This window comes from Chelonoidis abingdonii, chromosome 10 (genome assembly GCF_003597395.2).
Source record: "Chelonoidis abingdonii isolate Lonesome George chromosome 10, CheloAbing_2.0, whole genome shotgun sequence".
In the NCBI taxonomy this organism is placed as follows: Eukaryota; Metazoa; Chordata; order Testudines; family Testudinidae; genus Chelonoidis; species Chelonoidis abingdonii.
Genome location: NC_133778.1, coordinates 7,147,946 through 7,157,799, shown reverse-complemented (window position 1 = coordinate 7,157,799; position 9,854 = coordinate 7,147,946). Strand labels below are relative to the sequence as shown.

Genomic DNA, 9,854 nt, shown 5'->3' with positions numbered 1-9,854 from the left:
TGCTAGGGTAAAAATCTCCCGGTGAACGTGCACACGGCGCGCGCACACCTAACTGGAATGGATATGAGCAACACATCTCGAAGAACAACAGTTACAAAGGTGAGTAACAGTCTTTTCAGGCAGCTGGCTGATTACAGAGAAAATAGTGGCAGCATTGCCCACTGACATGTTCCCACAGGAGAGGCTGTTTATTCCCTGCGCCTCCCTCCACACCCTGCTAACATGAACCACAGGGAATCAGACGCAGTCTGTGGGCAGAGGCCCCGCCCAGGATAACAGCCTTGCTGGGTTGTTGGGAGAGCCCAGAACGTTCTCCTCGGGCTGGAGCAGGCAGTCTCCTGGCTCCAAACGAGGGCTCCAGCTTCTCTCCCAGGAGCACAGAGCAGCGGTCGCCTGGGGTCTGCGCGTTGTCCTGAACGGCTGCTCTACCCCTCAGGCAGCGGCTATCCTGGACAGCGAGTGTCTCCTGGGCACATTACCCCTCTGACTGCCCCGCAGCCCTGTCCTTAACTGTGCCCATGTCCCTGCGGCCCCCCACTCCTCATCCCGCACACTGCCGACAGCCTCCTCTGTTGTGTGACAGGCTGCTCCCGGCCTGGATGCCAGCCCACCCCTCCACGCTGTGGTGCCACTGCCGCCAGGTGTACCTGCCGATGAGCTACTGCTACGCCACACGCCTGACTGCCGAGGAGGATGAGCTTGTCCAGAGCCTGAGACAGGTAAATGAACTCCCAGAGCACTCTCCCTGCTCCTCACCCTGTGTTATGGTGGCCTGGAGACCCTTCCCACCATGTCCCAGCTGTGTCTAGTCGCATGGACCCAAATCTCCTCATTGGGCACAAATCCCAGCCCCTGCAGCCCCTGGCAGTGCTTTGTTGGAGATCCCTGTAAGCTTGTTGTGATGTGATTCCCCACGTCAGCCCCTTGTTTCCCCAACCCACCAGAGCTTCTGGGTCTTCCTTCTGCCTGGGCACTAACTGCGAAGGCTCTGAGCCATGTCCCAGCAGCCTCTGTCTGACACCTCCGTCCCTCATGCTGCCTCGTCTGTTACCAAAGAGGAGCTCAGGGTGGGACTCTCCCCTCGTTCTCTGTGGTGAAGACTTTAGCAACCCTGCCACTCAGCATCTTGTCCTCTCTGGTTGTTCCACTCACTCCCTGCTGATCTAGCAGGGCCAGCAACTCTCACCAGCTTCCTGGTTCTCTGAGACTTACAGAAGTTCCTATTTGCTGCTGGCCATTCTGGTTCCCTCTGAGCCTCCTTACACCTTCCCTGTCACAGCTGATACTTCTGTACATTGGCATCGTGTGGGCTACATTTCTGTTCCTTCAGGGGGGTGTTGCTTGAGTGAGCCACATGGTCCTTCCATGCTTTCCCTTTAGCTTAGGGCTGAGGTACGACTGGCCTGTGCTGGGTTGAGTCCCTTGATGTTGGTATGTGGCCACTGGCATGTTACCTCTGTGCAGCATCCGAGCTCTTGTTAGCAGATGGAAAGGCTCTGCCTTCATGGGTGCAGTAGTAACCTTCCAAACAGGGGCTGCATGGAACCGATGCCTTGCTGTCTGTGTAATGACCCAGAGCTCAATTAATCACATCAAGGGACTGGTAGATCATCTAGTCAGGCTCCTGTGTAATGCAGGCCAGAGAATGTCACCCAGTTACTCTGGACTGAGCCCAGCGACGTGTCTGGCTACAGTACAACGTGCCCTCCAGAAAGGTAGCAAGTCGGAAGCTGAAGACATCAAGAGATGGAGAGTCTGACAGTTCCCTTGGCAGCTCATTCCGGTGGTTGATCATCCTCGTTGTTCACTGTTCAGGCCTCACGGCTTCAGCCACTGGTTCTTGTTTTACCTTTCTCCGCCCTTCGGTACCTGGTATCTTCTCCCTGTGAAGGTTCTTCTACCAGTCACCTGCCAGTCTTATTTCTGATACTCAGTGGCCAGGACAGTCATGGGGGGCCCGGGAGTGCCTGCCTCAAACAGCCCGTGTAGGCGCCGCATTAACACTCTTCCATTGCTGGTAACCTTGGCTGATGGGACGGGTGGAGGGAGCCCTATGGGTCAGGAATTGGGGTGGGCTTTGGGGAAGGAAGGAGAGATCTGGGAGGGCAAGGTAGGAGGGAAGCCAAGGGCAGAGTGTCTGGGGTCGTGCAGGGAGCAGGCTTTCCCTGTGAACGCTATGGCAAGGTACATACCACACACTTGTTCACAATGCCTAAGGCCTGTACTTTCCAAAGGGAGGAGTGATTTTTGGGATGCCTTGTCAGGCCCCCGCGAGGGGTCTGATTTGTGAGCACTGGGCCCTGCCCTCTGCGAATCAGACTTGGTGTCTTAGGCTGAGCACCTGACACCCCTAGGCCTGAAGGGGAGTTATGCCTTAGGGGCTTTCTTCTTCCTCCCCATTGGGACCTGGGAGCCCTGCACACAGGCCTCCATCCAGAATTAAGTTGAGCCGTTAGCCCTCCCTACTGCATGAGCGTGCTCCAGCATGTTCCCCCCATTCTGGCCTGTGTGCCCCCCCCAGGCCACGTGGTGTCCCGGCATCCCCCTCAGGTGCTCTGGCACTATCTGAAGGTGCTTTCTCCTCCTTGTTAACTCTCCTTAGCAAAGGGAGCTGGGAGCAGCTCCCACATGGGACCTGTCCCGGTGGCTGGTGTGGAGCCACAGAGCGGGCCAGGCAGCGCTGCCCTCCTCTGGTGCTGCCCTGTGTGCTCCATGCTGTTCTTCCCCTGGCTGCGAACACCGCCAGGCTGACACTTGCAGCTGTCTCATGGGTCTGCTCCCATGGCGCGCTAGTGAGCGGATGGCTAATCTCTCGCCTGCTCCCGGCCAGGAGCTGTATGTCCAGGACTACTCCAGCATTGACTGGCCGGCCCAGAGGAATAACGTGGCTGCCTGCGATCTCTACACCCCGCACAGCTGGCTGCTCACACTTGCCAGTGGTGAGTAGGGTACTGGCTGGGCCTGGCCAGGACAGGGCCAGGGATAGCTGATGTGCAGGATGTTTTCTGTCTCCACGGCCGTGAGTCACTGGTGGAGTTGAGAGCTGCCCCATAGCCTTACATCCGACCCCAGTGGAGCCCCCAAGCTTCCTGTCAGCCTTGCCCTGCCAGCGGGATCTCAGAGTGGGCAGGGACCAGAAGCTGGCAAGACTTTACTAACCTGGGAGGGAATGCATGTGTCTGACAAAGCAGTGCCCGCCTGGCCTCAGCACAGTGCCACCATTACTGCCCTGCCCAGTGGGCACAAGGGCAATCTGTGTGCGGCATTGGCTCGCTTGCATCAGCCACGAGCCAGCAGCAGCCACCTGGGTCCAGTACGTAGGAAAGGCACAGGGCTCTGTGCTGATTGCTGCTGAAGGAGGCTGAACCCAGGGATGGGGGGAGCCCTCTGGGGCTTGGAGCCAGGCCTTGCTCGCACAGGAGTTGGGACCAGGCAGCTGGTTAGAGTTTCCTTATTGCGTCTCTCTTGTTCCCGTCTCAGCCATCCTGAACTTGTACGAAGCCCACCACAGTGCCCGGCTGAGGCAGCGAGCCATCGCGGAGCTGTATGACCACATCAAGGCTGACGACAGATTCACTAAGGCCATCAGCATTGGCCCGGTAGGCTTCTCGTTATTGCTCCCAATGAACTAACGGAGCTGACTCCAATTCCTGTGCAGGTGCAGGAGAGAACGGCCTGGGACTCCCCGGCTCTGCACAGACACCGGCTGCTGGCACGTAACCATAGCAACCAGCAATCCAGGCAGGCTCAGGGCCTCTTGTGCTGGGCGCTGCACACAGGAGAGTTCACGGTGGGTGACAAGGGGCGTGAGCAGGCTGGCGGGAGAGGAGAGCACGAGCAACCGCCTGGTCATTGTGCAGTGGCCGTGGAGGCAGGGTGTACCAGATGTTCCCCTCTGCAGAGTCTTTGCTGGGAACAGCTGGTGGAAGGCCCTGGCTGGAGTGTGATGGGGAACAGACATGGGGATGCCAAGAGTCCGTTCTGTGACCACAGCCCCATGGAGAGGTGCTCGCTCACCTGCAGACAGCCCCCACCCTGGGGTTTGCTCCTGTGGCTGGTCACGTGGTCAGGTCATGCTGTGCAGGCCCTTGTCGAACACCACTGCACTCTGCAGGGGACTGACGCCTTCTCTCTCGGCAGATTTCCAAGACCATTAACATGCTGGTTCGCTGGTCCGTGGAGGGGGAGAGCTCTCCAGCCTTCCGGGAGCATGTCTCCAGGATCCCTGATTACCTCTGGTATGGCCAGGACCATGCACCTCCCCAGCCCTGGAGACAGCGCAGGGCTCAGCTAGAGAGAGCCACTCTGCCCTGCGCGGGAAACCCCAGGCCCTAGCCGGGAACCTGCTACCCAGACCTGCCATGGGGGACCCCGCTGTGCCCCCAGGGCTACCACGCTGCCTAGGCCCCAGGAGCAGGGAGCTCTGTGCTGGCGGCATGCAAACGGGGGTCTTGCACTGATCGGCAGCCAACTCCAGACACTGGCTCCTTATTAGCGAGTCCCACTCGCTCCAGTTCTCCCAGTCAGGTGGGGGCCAGAGGGCTGGGAAGGGGCAGGTCAGGTCCTCCCCGCCCCCGGGGAAGCTGCTGCAGGGCTGCTTGTGAAGCTCAGTACTCTGCCCCGGCAGCAGTGCTGGACGCCTGGTGGCTGCGGGAGGTTGGGGACAGGACCATGCTCCCCAGGCTGCTGCACTGATGTGCTCTCTCTCCACGCAGGCTGGGACTCGACGGCATGAAGATGCAGGTGAGGGGCTGTGGCCCTGGCAACGAACGCAGGGACCCTGGGCACGCTCTCGCTGCTGCTGAGACGGCACTGGGCAGGGCAGGGACTCCTCCCCCGGGGAGTGAGCGTGTACCGCAAAGCGGGTCTTGCCAGGCTGCTCTGCCTTGGGGGATCAGCCACCCCTGCAATATCTCCCTTTCCCGGGCTGTTGATAGTCATAGGACGAGCCCTGGCCCAGCTGTGCAGCTCACAGCAGCAGCTTCTCCCGTTCCTGCTCCTCCTCCTGGGGGGGGTTGAGGGGGTTGGTATTGGGAGCAGTGTGTGTCCCTGCTCTCAGGCAGCTGCTTCCCCTGCACCTCTGGGGGGGTGCTCTGCACCCGCCATCCCGTGCCCAGCCCCTGCCGCACACGCATTGCCCCTGGGATGGAGCCTAGGGGTGAGTCCCGTCCTGTCCTGTCTCAGCTGTGCGGTTCTGGCCCCTGAGTTAGCGGGCAGCCCTTCTCCTACCTGCCCTGGGGGCTAGAACAGAGCACTAACAGCTGCTCGGCCCCTGCTGAGTGTCCAGCAAGGAAAGGGGCTGCGTGCTGCTCCCCCATGCCCTGGCCACACAGGCTGCTTCTCTGTCCCACTTCCTGCAGCTCAGTGTCTCCCAGACATACATGTCTCTCCTGGGACAGGCGTACATCCCCCACACACAGCTCTGCCACCTCCCTACTCCCCTGCCCCACGGCTCCCCTTGCTGCCCAGCCAGCCGTTTGCAAACTGCTGTCAGTTTGTGCAAAAACTGACTGTTCCTGGTGTCGCGGCCTGGCCCTGGCCGGCAGAGCACTCGCAGACCTGCCATGCAGTGCTCCACTGAGACCTTCTCCCAGCCTTCAGCTCCTTGGGGCTTACTTACCGCAGCTGCCCTCTCTGGGGCTGCCCCACAGCTCAGCCCTGCAGAGCCCACATGCTGCTGCCCAAGCTCCCCATGTGCCTGGAACCCTGTCAGCCCATCCCAGTCCCCTCCTTGCGCTCCCCTCTGGGTTAAGGATCCATGGCCAAACTGCCCTCGTTCTGAACCCCTCTGTGGGCTTGCAGGATCAGACCCTAAAATAGCTTTGGAGGAAAATTCGAACCAAAAAACCCCATAACCCTGCTCCTGCTGCCTGTTTCTACCCCAGTGGGTTCCCTTAGGCTGCAGCCCTCCCTGTGCACAGGGCCCATTGGTGCAGTGTGGTGGTGCCTGTGCTGTGTGACTGCACCCAGCCATGTGCCCTATAGTCTTCTCTGTCTACGGGGCCCTTTGGTCCAGCGTGATGGTGCCTGCAGGCAGCGTGGCCCCTAGGGGTGGGCGGGAAGCCTGGGGCGGATTGAAAAGCTACTTCTCATTGCACACTCTTCTGTTCCAGGGCACCAATGGATCCCAGCTCTGGGACACAGTGTTTGCCGTCCAAGCCTTCCTGGAGGTAATGTTTGCTGTCATGCCAGCCTGCTGGGCTGCCCCCCCGAGGGCTATGGGTCTCAGACAGGCACCATCCTGCGCTTTCCTCAGTGCTGTGGGTCTTGGGGGCCTGGCTCCTGCAGTGTATGCTCAACAGCAACACTAGAGAGAGGCTTTGACAGCCTCGGGTGTTAAGACTGGACAGAACTGTGACGATCGTCAAGTCTGACCCCCTGCATAGCATAGCCCAGAGAATGTCACCCTGAGCTCCCTGCGCTGAGCCAGTAACTGGTGGTGCAGCCAGAGCGCAGCTTTTAGAGAGAGACCTGCAGGCTTGCGATCCCAACGAGCTCCGAACACACGCTAAGGGCGCAGAAGAGCTAGTGCTCCGTAGTGTCGGGTGGACACATCTGTGTACAAAGGCAGGTGTGTGCAGGTTTACAGGCAGACTGGCCTTTGAACGCTGGGTGCGAGGTGTCATTGAAGCAAGGCTAGAATGTCACAGGACTCTGCACTTGTCTCCTGTAGTAACACCCAGAGATGAGCAGCATTTTCACACGACCTGGGAACCTGCACTTGGGCAGCTGCAGTCGCAGAGCTGGCAGGAGCGTAGGGAAGAGCCACTATAGCTGTTCCATAGGCATGTGGTATGCTGCTGGGGATGGTCCCCGAAAATACTGTCCTAACCCCCGTCAGGTGAAGGCACGTGGCCCCACGGCACTGGTGGGTAGGCATTGAAATGCACATGGGCAGGGATCAAGGGGAGTTCCTGTTACCTCTTCCCCGCATGCGCTGTTTTCTCTTTGGGGTATTGGTACGAAGATGGGCCATATCGCACCTGCCGTGGTAAAACTACCCAGAGCCCAGCACTGCTCGGAGCCAGCAGCAAGGTTGGAATACAGAGACTGGGGTTCGACTGCTCCGAGTGAGCAACGGAGGTGTGTTGCTTGGCACAGCTCCAGCATCGGGCACTGCAGTGCTGCTCCGCCAGTCTCTCAGAGCCTGAGAGTTCCTGTTCCTCCCCGATACCATCCAGTGCGAGATGAGCCACCCCAGTGCAGATCTCCAGAGCCCTGGATTCCCTGGCTGACCAAAGTGCTGTTTGACTCTTACCAGGGAATGGCTGTGCCTGGCACAGATTCCAGGAGATCTCTTCTAATTTGTGGGATAAAATGGGACTGTTCTTAATGTTTCCTCTGAATTGTGTGTGAGTGCCTTCGTTTCCCCTATGCATTTCTTAAGTCTCTAGGGGGTGAGATTGTTGCAGAGCAAAGGGCCAGTGCACATAAATGGCCGGTACTCCTGGCAACTAATGGCCTGGGCTTTGTAGGGAGCAGTTCCAGAGCATCACCCAGGAACTCCGTGACAATTTGTTTTTCCCAAAGAACTAAACTGATCACCGAGCTGAGCAATGACGTTTCTTTTTTTTGTGTGTCTGCCTCCTTGTCTAGGCTGGTGCTCAGAACGACCCGGCATTCGCTTCCTGTCTGAGGCAGGCCCACGAGTTCCTCAAAATCACGCAGGTGAGCCCTGAGTTGGAGTCACAGATGTGGGAAGCCAGCACTGACTTTGGTAAGACTGCAGTGTCCTGTGTAGCTTCTCGGCATCCAGCCATGCAGCTCATCCCCTACGTGTGCTGTAGTCATAGGCGCGGGAGCTAGGGGGATGGGGGTGCTGCAGCACCCCCAGGTTTCACTGTGAAATGTTTGTGGTGCTGTTAGAAGGAAGCTAGCGTTATTTTGCAATTCTTCAGCATTCCGGAGATGTGCTGCACCCGTGTGGTGGGAGCAGGCATTGCGCTTTTTCACATTGCGTTTGAACACCCAGGGTTTAGTTTCGTTGGCGGGCTTTCAGCACCCAGCGCCACCGACCGTGTGGTAGGAGATACAGAGGAAAGGGGTTTGGTACCAGAACACGGTAGGGAGAGAGGCCAAGAGTCTCAAAGGTATTGAGGTGTCTAACTCCATTTGGGGCTGGCGGTCAGAGCGCAGGGGCATTTTAAAGCAGCGTGGGCAGGGAGGTGAATGCTGTGGGTCCCACGGGCTAGCTCAGCTCAAGGGCTTTCGTTGTCTGTCAAACGCACTAGTTTGCAGAGTCCTTTTTGTGCACCCTGTCAAATGTCTCTGGATCTGTAGGTTTCCTCCTTCTTACATTCCATGGGGATTTTCTGTAGGGGCTGACCCAGCTGGGTTCTTTCGAGTTCCCCTGTTTCCAGAGCCCTACCGCTGTCCCCCTGCAGCTCCGGTGAGGGTTCTCGCAGTGAGCTGATCCCCACTCAGCTCTGGAGCCAGGGCTATGAGTGGTGCAGAGCGTGGCTGTCACAGAGTGCAGGGGAGACAAGGCCCTGCACCCTTGGCTTGCTGTGATTCACCAGGACTCTCAGCCAGCCAGTAAAGCAGAAGGTTTATTTAGGCGACAGGAACACAGGCCAAGACAGGTCTTGCTGGTACAGACAACAGGACCCCCTTTAGTTAGGTCCATCTGGGGGCCCCAGGGAGGCCACAGCCCTGTTGGTCGGGGCGACCCTCTTTATTTCCCAGCCAGCTCCAAACTGAAACTCCCTTCAGCCGTCTCCTTTCTGGCCTTCCCCCGGCTCCTCCCCCAGCCTTTGTGTCCTTTGTCCAGTTTCCCAGGCAGAGGTGTTACCTGGCCTCCAACACCCCTCCTGGGTTCTCATGTTACATGCTCAGGAATCCTCCCTTCCCCAGTGTAGGCCGTCCCAGCGAAATTCCCCTGCAACCGTCCCTGGTTAGTACTCCCCATTCAGCATTCAAATAATACATCAGGAACGTTGCCACTTCATCACAGCGGCACATTTGGCCTTGTGAAGTGGAGTGTGTCTCACCTCTCCCTGCCCTGGGACACAGCTGGCACATGGGCCTGGCTGACCCTGAGATTCCTATGACGTCCCTGCACTGTTGCCGTTTCCTGGTGCTGCTCCACAGGCGCGAGAGGCAATGGGAGCACATGTGTGAACCTCCACTGGTGTTCTCACCACCTCATCGTCCAGGCCTGTTCTGAGCAGGGCTGCCTGGCCCGGGAGTCGCACCCCAGCAGCCCTCTGCTCTTAGGCTGCCCTGTTGCTGGTGCTGGAGCCAGCATGGCAGGGTAGTTTCATGGGAAGTTTGGTGCACACAGTCCCAGCCACGGGGCCCTCTCAGGGCTCTGGAGGGGTGAAGCACTGAAAACAAGTGGGTGCACAGGGTCCTCTGCAGCCGGGCTGGGGGGAGAGCTCCAGGGGCCCTGTGTGCTGACACAGCCATGCCAGGGCAGCACTGAGGCGTACTGCAAAAGGTCAGCTGTGGAAGTCCCTTCTGCTCATCCCCTCCCACTGGTAGAGTCCAGGGCCAACCTTGGCCCCATAGCTGTGGGACCATTGCCCTTTGCAGTGCTCCGCTCTTGCAGTGGGGCCTCCTCACTGGTGCTCCTCGTATCTCCTGCAGATTCCAGAGAACCCGCCTGACTACCAGAAGTACTATCGCCAGATGAACAAGGTACAGCTGGCCACGTGCCTGGATTTCCCTGGGATGATTTTCCCCTGCTGTTCCATGTTTTTTCCTCACCTGTCTGTCTGCCCCTAGCTCTGGGCTGCTCGTGGGGCAGGGAACGAACCTTTTAGACTCAAAGTGGAGCTATCGTGTGATAGCGTCAGAGGGAGGCTCTGGCAGCAGGGCGACTCTCTGGTGTCCGGAGGAGTCTGCGGCCATGA

The 9,854-nt window shown here is 58.7% G+C and overlaps 1 protein-coding gene across 1 annotated transcript in view; it reads left to right on the top strand.

Annotated features, from left to right (window-relative positions):
* Positions 1-9,854, top strand: part of LOC142047367 (lanosterol synthase-like) — a 60,102-nt gene that overhangs the window by 27,942 nt on the left and 22,306 nt on the right. Inside the window, 8 exon segments of the mRNA XM_075069814.1 lie at positions 499-719; positions 2,831-2,939; positions 3,481-3,599; positions 4,141-4,238; positions 4,716-4,743; positions 6,114-6,170; positions 7,597-7,668; positions 9,589-9,639. Of these exon segments, the coding sequence (XP_074925915.1) occupies positions 499-719; positions 2,831-2,939; positions 3,481-3,599; positions 4,141-4,238; positions 4,716-4,743; positions 6,114-6,170; positions 7,597-7,668; positions 9,589-9,639 (755 nt within the window).